The 24687-nt window shown below is 43.8% G+C and overlaps 1 protein-coding gene across 3 annotated transcripts in view; it reads left to right on the top strand.

Annotated features, from left to right (window-relative positions):
* The window catches only part of CSMD1 (CUB and Sushi multiple domains 1), a 1996605-nt gene that overhangs the window by 1806399 nt on the left and 165519 nt on the right, over nucleotides 1–24687 (top strand). For all 3 annotated transcript variants that reach the window (XM_027049973.2, XM_027049974.2, XM_053217751.1), the window contains 3 exons: nucleotides 4606–4722; nucleotides 13667–13876; nucleotides 23910–24098. In XM_027049973.2, coding sequence (XP_026905774.1) covers nucleotides 4606–4722; nucleotides 13667–13876; nucleotides 23910–24098 — 516 coding nt within the window. The remainder of the gene's footprint in view (nucleotides 1–4605; nucleotides 4723–13666; nucleotides 13877–23909; nucleotides 24099–24687) is intronic.

The following is a 24687-nucleotide window of genomic DNA, read 5'->3' as shown; positions in this document are numbered from 1 at the left end:
CAGGGTTTGTTTCTGGTTGTTGTTGTCGCTGCTGTCGTTTGCATTACTTTTGAAGTTGCACCAACAGATGGCTTGAGGATTCGGGCACCTTCTTAAAGTTTGCACCCGGGGGACTTGCCTCACTGGCCTTACCCTCCCCCCAGCCCTGTCCGGGCTCCCACCCTCCGGTTGGAAAACAGCAGTGACAGAAAGTTGTTTCTACAGTGAGCGTGACTCTGCTTTTCCTTGTGCAGCTGGACTGTCACTTTCTGTAACTCGAATGGCCCTCCCTGCAGTCCCAAGGACCTTAGAGGCAGAGCCAGGTGTCACTCACCACGGTACAGTTAGTGCACTGGGCTCTTGGTAACCCCGATTCCTGAATGACCCGTAAGTGACTGACGGTCAGACAATCTGGAATGGTATCGCAGTGATCGTGGACGCCTTGTTCTTAGTCCCTCTCTTGTGTCAGCACACAGATGCTGCGGGGGGTGCACTCAGAAGCCCCCTGTCTCCAGAACTGCCTTCAAGCACCTTCCTATTGCGTGTGCATTTCAGGAGCGAGTGGTCAGCTTTCCTGAATGAATGCAGATGATTTTTAAGTTCATTTACTTATTTTGAGAGAGAGAGAGAGTGAGCCGCAGGGGGAGGGGTAATGCAGAATGAGAAAGAGAGAGGGGTGGGTGGTAGCGGGAGAATCCCGAGCAGACTCCACACTGCCAGCCCAGAGGCCGACTCGGGCCCAGACCCAGGAACCATGAGATCACGACCTGAGCTGAAACCAAGAGTCTGACACTCAACCAACTGGGAGCCACCCAGGCATCCCAGAATGCAGGTGATTTTAAAGGGCACAAACATCCTTAAAAGTGTCCTCTGAGCTGGTCACACATTGTTCACGATCCATTCGCCGAGGACTGTGGTCGCTTAGTGCGTTTTTCCAGCACCCACGGGTAAAGCAAGAGAGTTACGCTCTGTTACGTGCTCCTCTGCAAGCCTGGTTTTCCGACCTCTCACGCAAATCCTAGGTATTAAATGCTTTTTAGTAATATACAACTTAATCACCTAGAACGGGACACAGATGGAACTGTGCACAGAGGAAGATAAAACGGAACCAAACCTTTACAACAGAACCGCGGCCTTTATGACGGTCTCATGCGGGAACCAGTGGCTGTCCTGTTACGTTCATCGAAGCATGTTCGCTTAAAAGTGAAAACGTTCCCTGGTGACCAATACCTTTTTACCTGAGAGTGATTTCTTGGTAAAAATAAATGTCTAGATTAGCACGTCACCTAAAACGTTGACACTTTCTGTAGAGATTTGACATCCCAGGCGCGACCTGGAAAGGACAAACAGTAACAGGGGTACCACCTTCAGGGGACCGCCTCCTCCCTCCCTGCCTCCTACCTTCAGAACATCCATCTTCCTATTTATTTGTAAATGAAGAACCTTCCCTTAAACGTGGGGACTGAAACATTTTTAACTTTGAAATGAAATCAGCTCACAACGGGGATTCAACCAAATGACGTGCCATGGCACCCAGTGTTACGTGTGGGCATGTTTTATTCAAATAGTTAACCTATATTCGTCAAGTATAATTGGTTTTTATCTTCGACTTAGCGTTAGCACGTCTCCTGTATTAGCAAATGTCGAAGATACATCAGCTTCCATAACACCTGCTGGCTCCTAACTGTTTACAAGCTCTAGAGAAAGGTTTTTCATTGGAAGACTCACAAACAAGCCACAGTAAGTCTCAAAGTCTGATCTGAGAGAGCGGAAGGTTGTTTTTTGTTTTTTTCTTTTTTTTTTTTTTTTTTTTTTTTTTTTTTAGCTAATGGCTTCTGATTAATCCAAACTGGGGGATTTTAAGACTAGAAATCCATAGAGAGATAATATTTTATTTATTAGCTCTTGCAAATTTCAAGTACTAATGAAGACAATTTATATCAAAACACTTCTCTACAGGTTACTGAGTGTCAAGCACCACTCTCAGAGCTCAACCAATATTAACCACTTTGAACATGACAGCAAGCCCCAGACTGGCCACGCCGTTTGCCAGGGCCCTGCCTCTGAGCTGGTATTCTCTACACCGTGGGGTCTCTCCGGCAGGGCACGGCCTGTGCCCTGGATTAAAGTTCCACATATGGTTACCAAAAAGTCAGGAATCTGCACAGAAGAAAATAAATAAACCCAGTAAGATGTCAGGTCCCCAGCTACTTTATTCCGATAAACACCTTGACCTTTGGAGATACCATATTTGCCAGTAACTCCCTGGATAGGCTGCTTAACTGTAAGAGAGGGTCAGGTGTAGAGGGAGTGTCTCCGGCAGGAGGCAGGAAGTCAGTCTACCAATGGTAGTGGACCAGTAAGCCCTGGGAAGAAGGCGGAGACTTCAGCAATTGTAACAGTGGACAAGTATAAAGTAAGACAAGTCCATTGGTGGAGTTTGAAAACATCACAAAGGAAAGAAGATTGACGCTCATCTTTTGGGAGCTCTGTTTGCATGCCTAGTCAATGATTTTCATATTTTTAGGTAAACTAAATGAGGATTACATGTAATGGTAACTAAATACTCAAGGAATCAGGTTGCCACTGTATGTTTGAAAGGAGATCTACCCAATATCCAGGCCCTTGTCTCTGTCTTCACAACCCTGATCGTTGGCCCATGATAAACAAAGTTTGTTTGGTAAACTGTTGATGATGACTATTGATGATGACGTCCACCATCCAAGTGCTGGGTCAGCTATTCATGTGAGACTATCCCAGTCCTCAATCGAAGACGTACATGGAGGGGCGCCTGGGTGCCTCAGTCAGGTCAGGATCTCTCGGTCCATGAGCTCAAGCCCTGCCTCGGGCTCTGTGCTGACAGCTCAGAGCCTGCTACGGATTCTCTCTCTCCCTCTCTTCCTGCCCCTCTCCCACTCACAGTCTGTCTCTCTCTCTCTCTCTCTCTCTCTCTCTCTCTCTCTCTCTCTCAAAATAAATAAATAAACAAATAAATAAATAAATATTAAAGAATTTTTAAAAAAGACATACATAGATATTTATATTTTCTAATTCCCAATCTTCTTTTCATAAAAACTGTGTTCAAAATCAAAAGGGCCTATTTAAAAATGTCACCTTTACTTCACATTTGTCTCAATGTTGCTGTCATTGATACAGCATTTCCATGTCTGTTTTCCCTGTGGTTGGACATACATACTTACTCTCATTGCAAGATGAGAGCCCCAGGGAAGGGAGATCACTGCTCAGCATATTTAGGGATGCCATTCAGATCCACCAACATGCCTTCCCCAGAACTGATAGACTCGTGGGTCAAATGCATCCCAGCAGCTAGATTTTCACATACTTGGTTCTCCCACAAAGAGGTCACCTTGACAGGTTCTGCTCTAAACAACAACAAAGTTCACATTCAGGGTTTTGCTGGAATTATTCATTCGTCCCACAAAACTGCATTACTTAATTTTTTTTAAAACCTGTTTCATTAATAACTTATACAATGTTGAAATCCAGATCACGATTCCCTAGCTTGGGCGATCACCATACTTACTGGACTGGGTTTTTTAAGACTTTAGATTTTTCCTCCTATCAACTGTATCCTTGACACATAAAATTTTTCTATATTGGTGATTAAAAAAGCAAAAAACCGTATTCCGCACAGGTCCTGAGAGCTCTCTGAAAGAAGGCCTTCCACAAACTATTTTGCCTAATGAGAACACTGTTAGAATAGCAATAAAGCTTTTTAATGTGACTTCCTGGAAGAAGTGACAGCGTTTGCATTATGACTTCCAGATATAAGAAGTTGCCATTTTAATAGGTCACAAATGGTCAGGGATTCGAATTTCATCTGCTTACACACATATTATTTGACAAGTGTGTTATAAAATCAGTTGTTTCTTTATAGCCAAACCTCAGCTACAGTAGCATAAAATGTGAGTGACAGAAGTCCGGCCAGATGTGGGAGCTTACGTTAACACCCCGTCATGACGATGGATGTAAGGTTTCCTGGGGAGAAAGTGGGTTTAGTGAGCTGCACCCCAAAACAGAAAAGAATCCCAAAGGAAATGTATGCTGGTTAAAACATCAGTCCTAGAACCAGACAGAGCTGGCATAGTATTCTGGTCACGTCGCTTAGGCAAACTTTTCATCTCTTCGGGCTTGGTTTCTTTATCTGTAAAATGGGTAATAACACGAACTTTTTAGGGTTGTATGAGAATTAAGTTCTGCAGTGTATTTACTCAGCCTGTTGGGTAGCACATAGGTATCAATGAATAGAGAGTAACTAATGCTACCACTCAATGAATAGCGACCTGTAACCTGGAAGCCATCGGGACTAACATGCATGAAATTGCACGGCACTTGACATTTAGTCGCCTTTCCTGAGTCTCCACGTACCAGAAGCAGATCCATTTGGAAAAACCGTCTCTGTTCTTAAATAGTTGACGCCCGAGAGGAAGGACCAGACCCGAGGGTAACTGAAGTGCATCGCACTGTGTGTGTGCTGTGATTGAGGGTGAATCCACTTCTGCAGACTTGCTCTTACCTAGCACGATCCCATAGAGCAGCTGGAATTAAATCCCCTTGCTAGAAAGCCACGACCCCCAGCACTAAGTACCCTTGTCCACTTTGCAGCAACCTGCGGAGGGACACTGAGCAGCATGGGGGGAGTGATCTTGAGCCCAGGGTTTCCGGGCGCGTACCCCAACAACCTGGATTGCACCTGGAAAATCCAGCTACCTGTTGGCTATGGTAAGTGAAAGTTGTTTTTTTTTTATTATTATTATTATTTAATTCCTGTAATTTCAACTTTGTCATTTCTATCTTGGAAAGAATTCAGCTGAAGAAAAAAAAATGTGCCTTATTCTGTTGACATAACTGTCTTTAATTGAAAGTGGCTTACAGATTTAAATAAAGCTTTGGCAGAATAACTTCAAGAACAGAAAGTTATTAAAAAATCAATTCAGCCATGCAGCTCTTTTCAAGGCAAATTAAATTAGATGGATGATGATATAGTAGGCACACAAGGTATATGTAGCATCCCTAATTCAATTATCCCTCTCTTTATTCATAATACCACCTTTTAGAATCTATTTCTGGAATTTAATAATGGTGGTTGTTTCTTTGGAACAACTTGTAAGGCTTTTTCAGGTTGCGACACATTTTATTACTGTTCCATAAGTTTTTGTAATTATGTATTGCATTGATTTCGGTTTATGAAAATGGCTTTTTATAAGATTTAGTTATGAACTTTCAGGATAGCCACCTTAAATAATTCATGACATTAATTGTTATGTACAGTAAAATCTCATTATGGCCTTTTCCAGAAATGCACGGTCTTTGTGAAATTTTGATTCCCCGCCATGCCTTTCCTTGTCTGCGCCATGATTTCCTTCATGGTTGAGTTCATTAATTTGGGTTTTCCCCACCTGTGATTTTTCTCCAGCGCACACACTGATAGGTGTACCAGGTCAGGTCCTTACTGAATGTCCTCGTGCATAGTGATTGAGGACATCTACGTGAAATGTTAGTTGGATGATGAATGAACTTAAGCCCAAGTGGAAGTCGCTGCCCTAGATCATGTTTTTTTATTAGGTTTTCAGAGCTTTGGCTGAAAAACCTGTGTGCGGGATGGATGCAGCAGCAGTGATGTAGAACACGGAGCAAGGAAGGGTCCCCCTGCTCAGCAGAGAGGAGCCAGGAGGAACCCCGGGCAGGAGGGCCCGGTGGGCACCGGTCGGGCATGAGAGCACAGTCACGCTGTGGACCGACCCCGAGTGTTCCACCAGGGAGGGAGGGGAGCGTGGAAAGGCGCTCCCCCTGGGGAGAACTCATGGGAGCTTCCTGTCCGCTGAGGTCCCTAAGGGGCCAGCAGAGGTCGAATGGGACAAGGAAGGGGAGAGACCACCAAAGGTTACAGAGGCTGTTTCTTCCAGGTTTTATTTTGGCTTTGTTTCTTAGACCATAAACTCTTTGAACATAGGGAAATACATCTGCCAGGTGCTTAACCAGCATTAGCTCAGTTACTCTCAAAAGGCCAGCCTGTTTTCCTAGCATAGGGGTCTGAAGACAGGGTTCGTACAATCTTTGAGTCAGGCGGTGGAGGTGGGATCAAACATACAAGTGACCCAGGCCATTCCAGCAGGGTCCTCAGGCCCTTCAGGGTCACGGGCTCATCAGGCAAATGACCACACCGGTTAAATGCAGAGATTCAGAGAAACGCGGGCCCCCGCAGTCTGAGTCGGGTGTCGCATGGTCTACCAAGATGGGAGGTGTGCCTGTCTCATGGGAAAAACCTACAGAGCTGCAGAGGGTTCCAGTGAGGACTCGCTAAAACAACCCAGGAGGAGTTTAGCACCGGGCTTGGCGGGTCAGAAAAGGCAACAGCAGCCAACGAAGAAGTCGGCTGTTTTTTTTTTTTTATTATTATTCCAAGTATTTCCCACTTTGCTTTCAAATCTCATTAGAAATATATTATTCCGGAAGGGGTATAAATATTGCATTAACTTATTTTCCCAATTTGACCATTCTGTGATTGAAAAGGTTATTGTTTGGCATTTTTCCTTATGTTGTTCGTGCATAAACCAGCATGAAAGATAATAATTCAGGGGGAAAAGTCAGTCAAGTTGTCTGACTTTGTGATCGTGATCTATGAGCCCAAAGAAAATATTTATTTGAAGAAAGACCAAAATGGGAAAAAAGATTTATGAGATGTTATAATTAAATTAAGTTTTTAAATATTTGGTACTGCGTAATTCTGGGGTTTGAAAGTATCTTGAAGGAAAGGCGAAAAGAAACCTTGTGGCTCAAATCCTAAATACATACAAGATAATATCATTAGCCCTAGGTTTTTAGAATGATGTAATTATGCCCCAGGATGCAGTTGACTCTTGAATAACCTGGAGGTCAGGGGCACTGACCCTGCAGAGTTGCAAATCCACTATGACCTGAGTCCACAAAAGCTTAGTTAATAGTAACGTCACCATTGACCAGAAGCCTATCGATGGCATGAGTACGTATGGTGTACGTTATATTTTGTAGTATATACTATATTCTTACCATAAGGTGAGCTAGAGAAAGGAAAATATCATTGAGAACATCTTAAGGAAGAGAGAACACACTTAGGGTCCCGTACTGTAAAAAAGCTGCACAGAAGTGGACCCACACAGTTCAAACCGTGTTGTTCAAGAATCAACTGTAAATTACAGATTAAATGTAATGCACCGGGTTTGCCAGAGATACATTTTAGAATCTATAAATATCCTTCTAAAAACGAAGTTACAAATTTAGAGGAAAGGCGTCTAAGTGGTGGTAGGTCCCCTGACAGGGATTTTTCCATCCCTGCTAGAAATGCCTTCTGAGGCCTACAAAATGACCGCACTTTTTGCTGATGTTGAGAAAACTTTACAGCCTAGCTTTCAACTCCATGGGAGAGTTTTGAAACTCTTAAGTAAGTTAATTTTATCTCTTTCTGGTCTTTTATCTCTGCCGGTTCTCCCTTGTAATAACATGGCTCAAAACACCTCCTCTCCTGTGGTCAAAAGCACGCATTTGAGATCCGCGTTTTCAGCTGTGTGTGACATATTTTCATCTGGGGCATCTGAAGGTGTCACGGACTCCATTCAAATTCAAATTCATCACTTTCTTCTCTCCCTTTACTCGGTTTATTCCAGAGTGGATTCTTCTGTTTCATTCCCTGTCTGTATCTACAGCATGACCCTTCCCCGGAACTTTTCTTTCCCTCAGTCTTACCTTAGCAGTAATTCCTCCCAGGATCTCCCAAGTCATAGGCAAACACCAGATCACTAGCTTGGAAATTTTGAGATAGCAAGTTTGGGTCTGAAACTCAGGAAAGGGCAATTTTGTGTTAAACACTCTGGAAGTTTCTTATTTAAAAAAAACAGATAGGAACATAGCAAAGATGACTATCCTATCCCTTCATGATCATCTCTCCCTTTTTTAAAATGTTGATTTATCTATTTTAGAGAGAGAGAGAGTGCACTTGTGGAGGAGGGTCAGAGAGAGAGGGAGAGAGAGAATCCCAAGCAGCCTCCATACTGTCAGCAGAACCGGGGCTCAGTCCCACAAACCATGAGATCATGACCCACGTCAAAGTCAAGAGTCGGATGCTTAACCGACTAAACCACGAGGCGCCCTTCGTTTCTCCCCCTTAATCTCCCACATTGTGCCCTATCAACACCAAAATCTTAGGATCGTTCTGGAACATCTCCTGTAATTACCACCCAGGACACAGCTACTATTTTCCCAGTGGGACAAGGAGGGAGATTGGGATGACATGTTTCTATGGATGACACAATAGATGTTTTACCTGGAAAACTTCTGCTGTTAAGATCTTGGCAACCAAGTTGGAAGATCATAGTAAGAGATATTTCCTCCTTGGAAGGACAACGTGATGGGTAATTTACATCAAGTGCGGTAGACTTACCAGCTCTTCCAAGTGAACATGCACTGGGCGTGTTGCTGTCACTGCTCACGCCTGCTCCTGTCCCAGATCTCCTGCCTCAGGGACTGCCTCTGCGTGTGCATCGGGGGCGGGGGGTGGTGGTCTACTCCTAGCCCTTTCTCAGTCTAAACAATAGAGGTTGTAGGGTCACTGGGAAGTTCATCAAGAAGAGGGCACCGTGGGAAACTTGCTTGCATAAGACCCAACGATACGGTCAGATTTATTGTGAATGTGTACTTAAACTTGGAACATTAAATGCCAAGGAGAATGATTGCTAAGCCCAGGGGTTCTGAAATTTTGCTGCGCGTGAGAATCCCGGGTGGGAGTCACGTTGTGACAGTGAACTTCCTGTGGCTTGCCCCTTGGTGCCCTGTCTCAGCCCCGCTGGCCACACCAGGAAGAGTACTCAGCAGGGTTTTTATCTAGCACTTCGGGTATTTCGGATGAGGGAGTCACAGGTTTTGGGAAGCATTTCTTCAATTTAGGGAAGACCACTTGTAACTGAAATAAGATGAGAAATGCACAAATGTTTTTTTTCATAAGATTCTTATACATTATATTTTCAGTATAAATTGCTTTACCCAAAAGTGTAGAAATCCAGAGGTTTTGACACCGTGGAGTAGAGATAGAATATTATTTCGTATGAAACCGTATGATAAACCAAAACTTTAACTTGAATTACAAAAAAAAAAGAAAAAGAAAAGGGAATTGCTACGGTTATTACAGAGTTTTCTTTAAAATAAGTTCTATTTCCATACTTTTAAAGTTAGTTCTCTCATTTCTTTAAACGCGATCTCAAATATCTGCGTGTACATTCCTGTGGTCTCGATTTTCAGTTCTGGTGGTGGGTTGCTTGGGGCATTCGTGGCTGTGCTGCCGGTAAACACAGATGAACCCAGTTCCTGCAGCCACAGGGATAGTCCACGGAGGCAAAACGTGGTATCGTTGCCTTTCTTGATGAATTTCGTTCAGGGAGGATTTTACTGGGGTGCTTTGAATCATTCCCTACCACTGGATTGCCCAGGACCAGCTGAGAGGGATTATCCGATCCATTAGTTAAGCAGCTGCCAGCTTAGTCAAATAATTCTTTTGATTCTGTCATTTCTTTCCAATGCCTGTGGATCAATCGATAGTTTAATTAAACAGGCAAAATGATTAGTTGCTTCGGCAACATGTGAAAACCACCTTTGTCTCACGTTGCTGTTATTTGTCCCGGTGACAACAGTCTCCTGCATCCAGTCTCAGGGAGAGAACACAGCTCTTCTCTCCAAGTGCTGGAGGGACTGCGCAGAGGGGTGGGTGGGCAGGAAGTATGGCAAGTGCTCACATCTGGGGGCTCCGAGGTGGGTTGACTAGAAAGCTTAGTTCCATCAGTCACTGGGGTTGTGAATGTGCCTAAGTTACCAACAGTGTTCTTGAACCTCATTTCCTTATCTTTAAAATAAACATAATAAAACATCATCTCATGGGGCTGCTCTGATTAATGCAGATGCCCGATATGGAGTAGGGCATTATTTGGCCGTTAGCCGCTCTTAGTTACAAAACCAAATGCCCTAATGATTTTTACCCTGTTTTCTTTCCTTGTCACGGATTTCGGTTGATATTTTGGGTTGCTTTGGCACAAGCCCCATCGACACAGAATTTCTGTCTCTACTTTCTTGAAATTTTCTAAAGGCACAGTCAACAAAAATACCACCGTGATTTTTTTTCCTTTGTCTCTGCCTTTTCTGTTTAAAAACCACTGCACCAACTTTGCAGGCCACGCTGTCCAAAATGACCATGTCTTTGACCATCTAGAGGCGTATGTAGGCAGGCTATAAAGGATACTTCAGAAGAGTCACTCTTGCCTTGCATTTATTATGCACAGAAGATAGTAAATAGAGCACTTAATATTCACAAGGTCTATCATCCAAAAAAAAAAAATGGAGGTTTCACTCAGAAGTCAGGGTCACATTACTTTTTAAAGTTTTGTCAAATCCAAAGTCAAACGTTCTTTGTGCAGGTGACTTTTCCTGACACTTAATTTTCAGTGTGAACGATACTCAGAGCACAACAATAAGGTGCTCCGTAAATTCCACCAAATGGACATTCAGATTGATTTTTCTTGTTGTAATAACACATTTTTGTCAGCATTTCATGAGATAATGAAAGGATAGCTAGGCTATGCTTATTCCAATCCCTTCATTTTGGCTTTATGATGTCAAATCGGACACAAGTCACTGAAAATTAGATAGCTAAGTAATTCCATTTTAAACCAGATTAGAACTGGGCTCTGTTCTGTTCCATCTCCTGATGTGCGTTAAGAGGTTTGATATGTGGCTGGATACTTTATCCTGATTAAAATGCTAATTTTTTCATAAGACCATAATTGCCATAATTCTGTTCCATTTCAAGTTTAATTCCAAGTCCGTAAAAGGCCATCTCTACTGTTGCCTTCACTTGGAGATATTGGCCATCTTTAACTTTTGTTCCCCCTTGATCTGCTTGCTGGCTTTCATTTCTTCCTTGACTGTGTCATTCTATGAATTTCAAAACATATCTGTGGATAAATGCATCTGAAGTCTGCATATGAACATCTGAAAGGAGCGTATTTTAAGCCGTTTCCCTGCTATTTGATACCCAGATCGCGAGTGCGTTCTGCAAGTGTCTAGTCTTGCCCTACTTTCCCATGTTGTACATACCTTGGGACATAAGTAAAATGTCAGCGATTCAGCACTTGTTTGCGTTCATCTTCATGGTGACCAATGTGTTGGGTGTTCATAAGCCTTTGGCAGACCACAGCGGTCAGTGGCCCCGACTTTGGCACGTGTGCACTCAGAAAAAGGCTCCATTAGAACAGTTTCATTATTAGTATCAAAACCCGTTTTGGTCAGATCCATGGGCCATGATGCAAAAGAAGACTGTGTTTCTAACTCAACACTGGGTGAGGGACTAAATCCAGTACTGATGTGTACCTCGCTAAGTGGCCAGGAGCTCAGCTGCCACAATAATGTTGAGGGAATAGTTGGGAATTAAGGGACTAAGGGAGCCCCTAGTCCTTCCCTCTCTCCATCTCTCTTTTCTTCCTTCCTTCTCTCCTTCTGTCCATCCTTCTCTCTCTTTCCATCTCTCTCGATCCCTCTTTTCTTTTCCTGCTGCTAAATTTCTTTGAACCAGCATATTTGCTAACATTTAGAAAAAAAATTAACACTTCATTGATGGTTCTTCAACAAAGAGAAATATTTGACATTTTGAACTATTTACAAAAATGCTTTACATTGACCGCGTTGCTCTGTACTCCCGTATGGACGTGACCTAGGGATAGCCAAGCCAAAGACAGACTGGGATCATCCTTCCCTGGTGGCTCTTGTGCTGCTAGTTTATAGATTCAGAGTCTGACACCTGGATTTCATTACTTGTTCTAAAATGGTCCTAAGAGTTGGTTGACGGGTTAAAGCTCTTTCCCCTTAGACAGGATTTTTCTCCTGCCTTTTGCTTCCTCAGCCCCTTTCTGAAGTATCCTATATTTTTTTTAAGTTTTTTTTTTTTTTCCAGTAATCTCTACACCCAATGTGGGGCTTGAACTCATGACTCAGATCCGAGAGTCACCTCTCCTGATGAAGCCAGCTGGGCACTCCTGAAGTTTCCCACATTCTATTCTTTCCTTCCTTCCTCTGGCAGTCAAGGTTGAACAAATTTAATCCAATCTTGCCCAATGAGAACTGGAGTATCTCCAGCTTTCTGAGATTGTTCGTTCTTGTACAGCACGTTTTCTAAACCAGGAAAGCGAGCTCTTTGCCCATGAGACGTGGGTGTAAATCTAACTCTGCTTGTCCTGTGCTGCACTGGACATAACACCTAATATCTCTGAATCACGTTATGATGATACCAGTAAGGACTTTGCTGGGTAACTGTGAGAAAAATGTCGCTTGGTAACGTGCAGCTTCAGCTTGATAATTGGCCTCACACTTCCGTCCAAACAGAGGGGGCTGTGACATTCTGTGCCTCCTCACGGTTTCCTCCGTGGTAGATGACACTGTGTTTCTTGGAAGACTATATTACTGAGTGCCTATATCTCTCTCTCCTACTTGGCTTGAACTTCTCTCATGCTTTTTTTCACTGAATTCTGCTTTCAATAACTGTATTTCCCATCAATACCCGAGTAGATATGTTTGCTTGAAATTTTCTCTGCACTTAACACTACGTGAGGCCACCCATGAAAGTATTATCTTTACTTTTCCAAACCTAGAAAACATGGGTCACTATAGGAGATGACAAGCAAAAATAAAGCTCTTCTCTATCAAGAGCAGATGAGCCATAACACAAAGTAAAGCTTTTCTGATGTGTTGGGAGAATAATCTGTAATGGCTATTGGAATTCTCAGTGTAGGCTTTATACACCTAAATTAATTACATGGATTTATGTGAACACAGATGCCTTTGGAGTTCTATAGAAACTATTTAAGTGGCTTAAAATGTATCAGCATCGGAGTCAACTAGATTTTCAAAAATGGCACAAAGTCATAGCAAATCAGTCTAAATCATTCTGATTTTTATTTTCTTCTAAATTATCATCGACCTCTTATCTGGTACATAGACCAATAGGATCCCAGTGACAGTGGTCACTTGGACACTCTTGGTGTGTGAACCGTGCCAGGGTATGAGATTGAAGTGTGGAAGTCATGGTGGGGTTTTAGATTGGGTTTTTGCAAAAATCAGTCATTGGCTTTGTGTGCATAATGCAACTGAAATAATCACCTGCTAAACTAGCCAGTCTCTTGTGTCATGGTTTGACCATCCATTTGAAAGCCACTTTGAAAGGCTGTTGCACTTTTTTTAGACCCATTTCGGCATCTTTCTTGATAAAGTTGCAAATTAGCTTATGGACGATCCAACATGCATACAATTCATTGCCAGACGAAATCATTGCCGTCCTTGTAAGTACCAGTCATACTCCAAGCATTATGCCTGTATATTTCTGTGATGTAATGCTAGTAATTGTATTTGACAAAGATGCGGACTGAGAGACATTAATTACGTGAACAAAGGTCATACAGCCAGTAGGTGGCACAGGTGAAATTGAACCAACGTGTGTTGTCGCCCAAAATGTGTGCTCTGCCACTGTGACTGCCTTGTTCTGCCTCCCGGAGGATCGTGCGTGGGGACACTGATGCCATTTTAATCACTTTTGACACACGTTGCCCTTATGCATTTTGATGTTAACTCTCACGAATTTTGCCTATTTTTTTCACAGGTGCACATATTCAATTTCTGAATTTTTCTACCGAAGCTAATCATGACTACCTTGAAATTCAGAACGGACCCCACCACGGCAGCCCCATGATCGGGCAGTTCAGTGGCACAGAACCCCCCTCCTCCCTGCTCAGTACGACACATGAAACACTCATCCACTTTTACAGCGACCATTCCCAGAACCGGCAAGGGTTTAAACTCACTTACCAAGGTAAGGAATCAGCAAAAACCCAGATTTATCTCTTTCACTTAAACTGAATGGAAATAGCATCCTCCCCGACGTGTTACAGAGGTGCAGAGATGGAACCACTGGTTCCCCGACTGGTAACGGACCCGGGGCTGCTCACACGGTGTAGACGCGGGCAGAGGCCTCAACGGGGATGGGGGCCACCGTACTGTCCTCACGTCTCCCCACCAGTCATGCCCTGCTGCGACCCACATCGCACTCCTGAGCAGCTGGCCCCGCGTCACGCACACCTCCCCATCTGTCACGGTCCTCTGGCCGCTGGGGCGTCGCGTCCCCTCCGGACGTGCCGGCGAATCTGGTCACAGCGGCAGTGGGGCTGGAGGCGTGTCTCCTGCACCGGCTGTTGTCAGAGCTCGAAAATAATGGCTGAAGGTATCAGTCGAGTCACTTCCAGTTATGCCAGGAAGAAAATCCAGTGAACCAACTTCGTTTTTAAACTCTCTGAACGCGAGACTCGAAGACAAGTTTGAATCAAGCCTCATCCAACCATTTTTGACAAGAGAAAAAGTTCAGAGTTTTCATTTCGTACCAGACGATTTAGCTGGCGTTTCTTGGTTATCGTTAAATCCTACGAAGCTGGAAATGTCAACACAAGGGCTTTTCGTTTTTAAAAATCTTAATTAAATCACTTGCTTTCTTTAATTTCATCGACTGCCTTTGAAACTAAGGCTTTTACTGTTTTACTCAAAGATGACGCATTTTATGTTGAAGTTTCAGACATTGGTACTCAAGTTGTTACTTAAATATAAAATTTACACTTAGATTTCCAAATCTGGGGCCTCTTAAGATACAAAACCCCAGTAGGAGGGAAATAAAGGCTGGGGCAGGGAGGAATGCAGCAGGAGATGTGGCCAGAATGTTCTTGATGCAGGCGGTGTCCTTCATTGCTTCCCGCTGTACCCCATCCCCCTCAGGAAATCGTCACTTGCACACACACACACACCACGTCTCTTTAGACATGTATTTTTAAGTTTATTTATTTCTTGAGAGAGAAAAGGGGAGGGGCTGAGAGAGGGAGAGGGAGAATCCCGAGCTGTCAGCTCAGAGGCCCACTTGGGGCTCAGGCTCATGAACTGTGAGATTGGGACCTGGGCAGAAGCCAAGAGTCAGAAGCTTGACCGACCCAGCCACCCGGTGCTTCTATTTATGTGTAATTGTCAGTGTCCCTTCGAGTCCCGTCTTCCTTCGGCTCCCACTTTCTAGGAGACATTGAAGCACTGTCTGCACCACCCGTCCCAGTTTCTAAGACTTTCCCCACCTTCTCCTTCCCATTCTCATCCAGACTCTGACACAGCATCGCGTCCAGGTGTTTTTTCATGCCAGCGGCCTTCCGTGCTGCTATACCCCCCGCCCCGCGCCGTGGCCCGTGTTCTGTGGTAGCGTTTGGTGGTGTTCCTGCCTCTGGCCCAGGGCCCTGCCCCCTCCCTGAGGGCCCACACAGTCTCTTGGCGATTCCGCTGCCCCCCCACCCCCCTACTGCTTCTTACATCTCTGGGCCTCGGTCGTTCTCTTCTGCCGGACAGCCGCGCGTGCAGGGCTGGCCGAGCCCCAGCTGCTCATCACCCCCTTTCCCCCAGTGTCCTCAACGCTCCCGCATTCGAAGCCTGTGTGGCGTGAGTGCTGGACGGCCTGGCTGCTCCTGTCCCCGATTCCAGTTCTGCGAGTCCCCGGGGCCGGGTGTCTGTCCCACTGCCACGCATCCCCTGGGCATCGGGCTGGCCCGTGAGCCCTGTGTGCAAAACCGAGCACACGGTTTCCTCTCCGGGTAGGTTCCTCTTCCAGCCTTTCCCATCCCTCTGAGGACACGGTGCGCATTTGAGCTACCCGCTCCAGCTGCAGAACTGGCGTACTCGTGCGCCCGTGCCCGCTTTCCTGGGGACGTGACCCCATGCGTCATGACTCTTGCCCCAGCTCCCAGTTGGGCAACATCGCGCAGTCCCACCAGATGCCGCCACGCATCTTGTCCTCACCGCCCTCCTCTTTGTCCCAGAAAACTGTCAGACCCTTCAAAGTCCTACCACGTTCGTCCTTCCCACTTCTGACGCTAAGGCATCAACAGCCCCCGTATCTAGAATGAAATGCAGAACGACTTCAGCCTTGGTAAAGCGACCCTCTAGCCAAAAGGATTATTTAGTGCCCTGGGAGAAAAAGTCTCCTGCAGCAGAAAGAACAGCACTCTGACCATAAGATCAGCGCGGGTCTGGAGGGGTGGGAAGAGGGGTTTTCCTCTACAGGGAGGAGCGGCAAGGCTACGGGGGCCTGGGTCTGGGAAGCGGGTGAGCAGGAGAGACCGTGGTGGGTGGTGAGTCAGGAAACGTCCTACCCGGACAGCAGGCTGCCCGCGGAGCGCCGTCTACTGGCTGGGGCTCGGGTGCCCAGTACGAGCTGGTAGGAGCAGAGACCAGTGTTTTGTTCTGGCTCTTTGGTGGGAAGAGGCGGTGAAGCTCACCATCTGGGAGACATGATGAGACGAGATGAGAATCTGGAGGAGTCGTGTCTTGTCCAGCCACAGGCAAACGCGGGTGTTCCTGACTCTTCTGTAAGTGGCAGGGGAGGGCAAGGTCTTGGAAGCAAGGCATCTCCTGGCGCGTGTGCGTGTGTTGGGGGTTCCCTCACCTTCCTGCTGGAAGGCTTTGCAGGTGTCTAAGGGAGATGTGGCTTTCACCTCAACACACCTCTCTCTGTTGCGTCCTGTCCTCTTCACTGTTTGTACGCTGAACTTGAAACTTGAATCATAGTTGCCATGAATTCAGTGCTTCTCTTTCATATTTTTGTGTATCTGGTGTACACCCTTTACCTAATTCTATTGAAGTACATTTTATTAAAGTATGAACATTTCATTCATGATCATCATTTTATTTATTTTTTAAAAATTCTTAATGTTTATTTATTTTTGAGAGAGAGAGCGTAAGCAGGGAGGGGCAGAGAGAGGGAGACACAGAATCCAAAGCAGGCTCCAGACTCTGAGCTGTCAGCACAGAGCCTGACGCGGGGCTGGAACCCACTGTGAGATCATGACCTGAGCCGAAATCAGACACTTAACTGACTGAGCCCCCAGGCATCCCTTATTTACTTTTTTTTGAGTTTATTTACTTATTTTGGTCAAGGGGGAGGGAGCAAGAGGGAGGGAGTGCAAACGTGTAGAAGAGGGGCAGAGAGAGAGAGAGGGAGAGAGAGAATCCCAAGCAAACTCCACACTGTCAGCACAGAGCCCGACGCAGGGCTCAAACTCACAAAGTGTGAGATCATGACCAGAGCTGAAATCGAGAGTCAGCCACTTAACAGACTGAGCCACCCAGGCACCCCATGATTGTCATTTTAGACTTGGCTATTACATGGTGACCTCCATTGTTCAATTGGCATGACTTTAATGTATGAGTCAATAAGAAAAATATACATAATTACACATCTCAAACCATGAGCTGCCAATGAAGTGATTTATCTCACTTGATCCCGAGAACTTTTGAAAAGTCTTCCCCACTTGGAGTATTCTTAATACTGTATTCAAAATTTAACTTCTCTCTCCTTCTTGGCCTGCGAAACTCAAGTACAAATTCCCATGATTTATATGGAAGTTCTGGAACTGTATTTTATCTTACTTAACTCTAACCTCCACAGTTCGAAAAATATTTCTTGTTTTATCTCTCTTGATATTTTCTAGATAGGGTTATTAAGGCCATGTCCACATAATTCTAAAGCTATCAATTACTGAAATCCAAAAAGAATGCTCTAAAATAAACACACACATACACAAAGTCTAAATAAGGATTATCTAGACAGTAGCTCATAAAGTTGCTGCAGTTGGCTAACAAAATACCTCAATTTTTAATTGTCAATATTTAGATTAGACTTCATATAGTTTGTGAGATACCCATAGATCCACTTTCCTTTTTTATCTCACAGTGTCAGAATCTGTAAACATTTGGTCAGTGTTCACATGTAGGGACAGTCCCCTGAAGTGTCACAGTGATGGCCCCTTTCAGAGTAGAAAACCATTGACTTCAAAAATTTCCCTTATCCCCTGTGAGCTTTGAACATTGGTGTTGTCTGTGCGGCCTTTAAACATTTGATTTCGTGAAGCCTCATCTAGGCCACACATCTGGTTGGCTGAGCCGAGCACATGTTTTATTTACGTGACGTCTGACTCTGTTTAAGTATCCATGCTGAAAATAAATAAATAAACAAGCAATTCTTAAACAATATATTTTTTTATTGTAGGCAGTGAGTTGGCTATAATTGAGAGCTACAAAAATAAATAAAAAGAATGAGAGCGTGAATTTGAGGTGCCCCAGTTTCTTGAAGGTCATCATCTCTGACAGGGATGGATGGTACTTAATTAGATTATCGGTGTTTGTCATTTTGTAAAATGTATAAATTGGCAAAATGACACAATTCTGATTCGAATGTTACGTCAAAATTCCTAGGTCCGACTTGAGATTTAGAAGTTAAGCTCGTAATTAAAAACTCATAAGAAGCTGCATAAATCATGCAGGCATGTCTTGTCATTCTCAACGATGCCTGGTTGTGCCCCTATTCTTAAACCTCGTCGTTTCTTTATGGCTGTAGAAAGGTTAAAAATGTTACTAGTGGATGTCGCTGTCTGGAAGTTACATGACTTCTACAGAACTTGGAAAATGGAAGGTGGAGAGTCGTGTTGAATAAAATTGAGTTCATGTACCCTATTTCTAAGCCAAAAACTGAAAAACTCATGGAAGCCTGAAGATATTTATCGGTTCATTAGATACTGGAAAATCTGGTGGATGTCACAAATATGACTACGTGACCCCACTGGCTGTCCCATTAAACACCTATAACTTAAACACTTGATGCCCTATTGCTTGAGAGTGATAGGTGTAATAGTTCTGTTCCTAGAGCCCAACAAAGGATTCCCTTACTCTTATAATATTGATATGGGCTTATTGGTGTCTAGATTTTCATAAGGTTTATAAAATTGGGGCCATTAAGAATTTTAGCGACTCTCTTCTATTTTTGGTTTTTGTAAGTTAACATTTGGAGAAGTTAAATATTCTCCTCTCTCTCTCTTGTTCATTCTTACATTATAATAGAATAGTGTAATGCCAAAAAGCTTAAAGGTAACTTTAAGTACCTTAGGCATAGGAAGTAAAAATGTCTTCTTTTTTTTCGAAGTTGCACTCTTTTTCTTTTCCCTTTTGCTATATGTACTAAGCACCTTTATTTTTGTATTTTAAAAATGTTTTATGTTTATTTTTGAGAGAGAGCGAGAGACAGAGACAGAGTGTGAGCAGGGGAGGGCCAGAGAGGGAGACACAGAATCTAAAGCAGGCTCTATGATCTGAGCCATCAGCGGAGAGCCCAACACAGGGCTTGAACTCACAAACTGTGAGATCATGACCTGAGCCAAAGTCGGACGCTGAACCGATTGAGCCACCCAGGTGCCCCAAGCATCTTTTTTCTTTTTTAAAGATATGTTTAATCTGCTTCTCCATTTATTCACTCATAAAACTCTTGAATTTAAGTGAATTGAATCTATGAGAAAATAGGCTTTAGTCTGTCGATAGTAGATAGTGATCCTTCCCCTGTAGGAGGAGAAGCAATCAAACCACCTTCCTGTGCAGTGAGCCCGGGAAGGGTAGCTTGTAGCTGGTTGTATAAACCCACTGCCCATTCCTTACGGACACGAACATACTTGTCTGCGTGAAATTGATGTGCTTCTAAAACTGAGTTGTTCTTTTTCCTTTGACCATGATACTCTGAGGCACCTTGAGCTAACAAGAGCAAGGTCGGGTCTACTCTGTCCTTTCCACCCGTCTGAGTGAATGAATCGAGTTCTCTGCAGGAGGCTCCTTAGACACATCAAAATGCTTAAAATAGCGGACAACTTATAGTTGTGTCAATTCCCATCCACTCTAGGGCAACCTGGTCAAGATGGAGAAAGTGCCTCCAGTGGTAGTTCATGGGCTACACTATAGAGACTAGGCAGAGCCTGCTTGGAATTCTGTCCCCCTCTCTCTCTGTCCCTCCCCATCCCCCCTCTCCCTCCCTTAACATAAATAAGTGAACATTTAAAAAACTAAAATAAAATAAGAGTTTTTCCACAGTGTAAAGGTCTTCATGCAGAAGGTCTGCCGAGCACCCACCCGCGGTTGCTCAAAGCACAAGACGCGATTGTAACCACAATTGGGAGCAAGCGACTTGGTCAGCCATCCCCCAGCCAAGGCTTTGGGCTGCCCCCAGAGCATGGGGTTGGCTGTCACCTCGGGGACAATGTAGGTTGGCTTCACTGATGGGTATGGGGAGTTCAGATAACCAATAAAGAACGTTCAGTCTCACTGAGGAGCGAGAAACAGGGTCATATCCTTGTTACAAAAGAAGACAGATGTGCCATTGGCCATCATAATGGCCAGTCTGGGACACAGGGAGCATCCTTGTGTGTGCACTTCGGGAATTCTCTGGACTGCTGCATGTGGCTCTGTGGCTCCTGGGAACCCCCTTCATTTTTCCAAGGAGCGGGAAACCAAGCTCTTGAGGGAGGGTTCAAAGTCACATTCACACGGACGCTGATGCAAATTAGAGCGACCCTCCCTGTGGCAAGGCTGTGAGGAGACCCGTGTGAGTTTAAAGGTGGTACAGGCTGTTTCCCGTGACAGTTCATTAGGAATCTCTCTGCACTGGGGCCCCTAGGTGGCTCAGTTGGTTGAGTGTCCGGCTCTTGGTTTCCACTCAGGTCATGATCTCACAGTTCGTGAGTTCAAGCCCTGCATCAGGCTCTTCACTGACAATGCAGAGTCTCTCTGCCTCTCTCTCTGCCCCTTTCCTGCTTACACACTCTGTCCTTCAAATAAATAAGCTTTGAAAAAACTTTAAGAAAAGGACTCTCTGTGAGAGCACCCATCCGCGCTTCCCACTGTTTTCATTGGTACCCCGAGGGCCCTGCTAAACCATGGCTAGAATCTTTCACCGACGAGGGTGCTCCGTTGAACGCCGTCTTGATTCTGCTCACGTGGAAACCGCCATCCAGTTTTGATGTATATTTATATACATATATATGTATGTATATATAAAGGTTTTATTAGCAGTTGTATGTGATACATTAGAGGACCCATTTCTCCAGCAGAGTTTATTATGCTTCAAGCAAAACAAGCATGAGAACGAACTGCTGATTTCATTCTCAAAGAGTATTATAAAGAAGGAAATTGGTTGACAGTTGGAGCCCAGTATGGGATTCTCTGTTCTCTTTGTGAACCTGCTTCTGATAAAGTAAATTTGAGCTCAAATAACAACACTGCAAGCACTGTGGGTATTTGCTAGGCCATTTGGCGCTGGCTTTCAGGAAAAGGCTGTTTTTATGGCTTTCAGGGCGAGGTGGCCCTTGGGGGAGGTGGGTGACTGGCTGTGGATTTATCACGCTGGCCCAAGAAGGAGCACAGTAAGGAAATGAAGAAATAGACAGTGTGTGTTTGTGCATATGACGGTGTAAACGTGTACAGGTGTGTGTGTGCATACGTGTGTGTGCATATGTGTGCATAAACATGTATGGATGTGTGTGTGCATGTGTGTGTGCAAACATGTACGGATGTGTGAGTGTGTGTGCATACATGTGTATTATTTCTGTGTATGTATGTGCATAAACATGTATGGATGTGTGAGTGTGCGCGCATACATGTGTGGTATTTCTGTGTGTGTGTATGTGCATAAACATGTACAGATGTGTGAGTGTGTGTGTGCATACATGTGTGGTATTTCTGTGTGCGCGTGTGTGTATATATGTGCATAAACGTGTACAGGTGTGGGAGTGTGTATGTGTGCATACGTGTGTGGTGTTTGTGTGCATTGTGTGTGTGTGTGCATGCGTGCGTGCACAGCGTGTGCACCTGTGTGTTCATGCACGTGTAGTGCAAAGAGAAAAAGACGTGCCGATTGGTTTTGGCTTTCTGGTCTGACATTCCCTGTCCTTATACTCACCAGCACAGTTTTCCAAGCTTCTGGTTTTCAAATAGGATGTGGTAACATTCCAAAAGCAAGTAAAAATGAGAGACTTGCCACTCTGATGCTTGACGTACTTTCCTTCCAGACATGTTTTCCTTTCACTCAGGTTTGAATGCTCTTTTCTTTGGAACAGTTATCGATTTATTTCCCCTTGAAGTCTGGTACTAGGCAGGAGCTTTCAACAATAAGATATTTTACTTCTGAGATGCAGAAAAAAAATTTGGAAAACACCTCTGCAGAACGTGCAGCTACTGTCTTTATGCTGGATTGCAAATGCCAAAATTGTGAGTTCCAAGCACTTTTTTTTGGCAAAAGAGGGCTAGAGCTTTGCGTTTTGTTAATAATAATTGTGCTTATGATGCTTATTGATCTGGAATAAATCCTTAAATAGGTGATTTTTCCTTCTATTGTCTCAGGAATTTCATGTTATAATTTAGCTTCACCAAAAAGGAGTGCCAAAAACTCATTATATAATGCTAAACTGTTTGACTTTGTATAAGTAAGTTCTATCTCCATACTGAGTTATAAAGCCTATGTGTCAAAAGATGGCATTGAGTTAAAAATACTCCAGCAAGCTTTTTCCTCTTATTCTCAATGTATGATAGGTGCAACTCCCTATAATAATGAAGCACATTCTGGGGCGCCTGGGTGGCGCAGTCGGTTAAGCGTCCGACTTCAGCCAGGTCACGATCTCGCGGTCCGTGAGTTCGAGCCCCGCGTCGGGCTCTGGGCTGATGGCTCGGAGCCTGGAGCCTGTTTCCGATTCTGTGTCTCCCTCTCTCTCTGCCCCTCCCCCGTTCATGCTCTGTCTCTCTCTGTCCCAAAAATAAATAAACGTTGAAAAAAAAAATTGAAAAAAAAATAATGAAGCACATTACAAATAAAATGGAATAAATGTATTATTAGCACATCACAGTTGATAAAGCCTCTTTGCATAAACCACGTCTGTGACGTCCACTCTGATCTTGTTGAGGAGACAGCCCTCGTCCTGTGCTTGCACAGTGGACACCAGAGGGGAAGTCTGCAGCTGCTGGAGATTCACGGAGGCCCCATTTTTTCGGGGGGGGGGGTGGCCTTTGTCTACCTCCAGGTTCTTCCTGGTATCAGCCCCCAGAGGAGCCAGCACCATAAATGACTCCAAGAGGCTTAGAGGCCTTTGCCCTGGTACCCCTTCTGATTTCTGCTTCTTGCCTGCCGTCAGTCATTAGCTGCTTATCTGACTCTTGTCCAGAGACATCCAATTGCAAATATAAAAATAAGGAAAGCCAAGTAAAATGTGAAATGAAGTGAACTTGTGAAATAAAGGGATTTTTAATCTGCTGACTACAGTGAGGGTTTAACCATGCTGTTAAAATTTCTAAATTTATCTCACAACATTGGAACTTGCAAAGACACCGTATCAACTGCACAGTATCCTTATTACGTGCAAAATATAAATATGTATTATTTACTACATAAACTAGATTTTATAAAAAAAAACATTGTACAGATAGTGGTTGCTGGTACAATTTTTCTGTGGGCTCTTTTTTCAAAAAAATAAGAAAATGAAGTTGATTTTTACATTTTATTTGTAACAGACAATTAACGAACAAATCAAAACATAACAACTCCGTATTTCCTAGTTATTAACCCTTAGAATGGAGTGCTAGTATAATTCGCTTCTAAATTAAAGGGAAATTAAGTCCACATTCACCTGACATTCTTTACAGGCAATTTTTATTATCATTTATTTTACCTTTTTAAAAAAGTCAATTCATTTCATATACATTTTTCCCCCAAGGTAAATGCTGTCAAATTTATATTTGGTTTGTGCTTTACTACTTCTAAAGCACACAGTCAAGTGTTTATTAAGTGTTTTAATTCTGTTACTGCTACTAATTGTTTTACTTAGATGGTAAGTGGCAACTTAGAAAATATACTTTTCAAAACTTGCTGGAAACATCCATCTTAATAAACTGCCCATGATCCCAGGACTGTCCATTCCATACTAACCTAACTTCTTACATGAGCTTGATTCTGTCCGTTTCAGCCTATGAGTTACAGAACTGCCCGGACCCGCCTCCTTTTCAGAATGGTTATATGATCAACTCGGACTATAGTGTGGGACAGTCCATATCGTTTGAGTGCTACCCTGGGTACATTTTAATCGGCCACCCAGTCCTCACCTGTCAGCACGGGACCGACCGAGACTGGAATTATCCTTTTCCGAGATGTGACGGTAGGTTAACTGTTCTTGGCAATAATGTCATTTTCCATGTAGATAATAGTGCATTAAATGATTAAATGGATGTTTTAGAGAATCTGTTCACCTATTCAACAAATATTTATTAGCGATCTATTATGGTAAACTCCTTCTGCCTGGTATCTCAGGAATATCATATGCCAGTACGTTAAAAAGATGAACAAATAGGCCTTGCCTTCAATGGTTGTTATAAAGGAAACAAAATAATAAACACACATTTATAATGCGAAACCAGACATAAGAATCGCATGAAGAAGGATGGCATTTGCTTGGGAAGTGATCAGGGACACCTTTATGATGGTAGTGGTATTTAGAATTATGATGGTTCCACCAAATTACGGGACTAGTGGAGGAAAGAATGCTCGTTCATTTTACCCTAGATGTTTTTTATTGTTTAGCTTTCACAGTTATCATGTATTGCTTTTGAATTTCGGGAAATGGGTTTTGTTTTTTAGTGGGCATTGGAGCATACGTACTATTTTGCTACTCAGAGATAGGGCATCAGAGGTAGAAAGAATAATGAAAGCAAAGACATCCTGGAGAGACAGTCATAGGAAAGTCGCAG

The sequence above is a fragment of the Acinonyx jubatus genome, chromosome B1 (assembly GCF_027475565.1).
Source record: "Acinonyx jubatus isolate Ajub_Pintada_27869175 chromosome B1, VMU_Ajub_asm_v1.0, whole genome shotgun sequence".
In the NCBI taxonomy this organism is placed as follows: domain Eukaryota; kingdom Metazoa; phylum Chordata; class Mammalia; order Carnivora; family Felidae; genus Acinonyx; species Acinonyx jubatus.
Note: the sequence above shows the minus strand (reverse complement) of the source record. Positions and strands in the feature narration are given on the sequence as shown.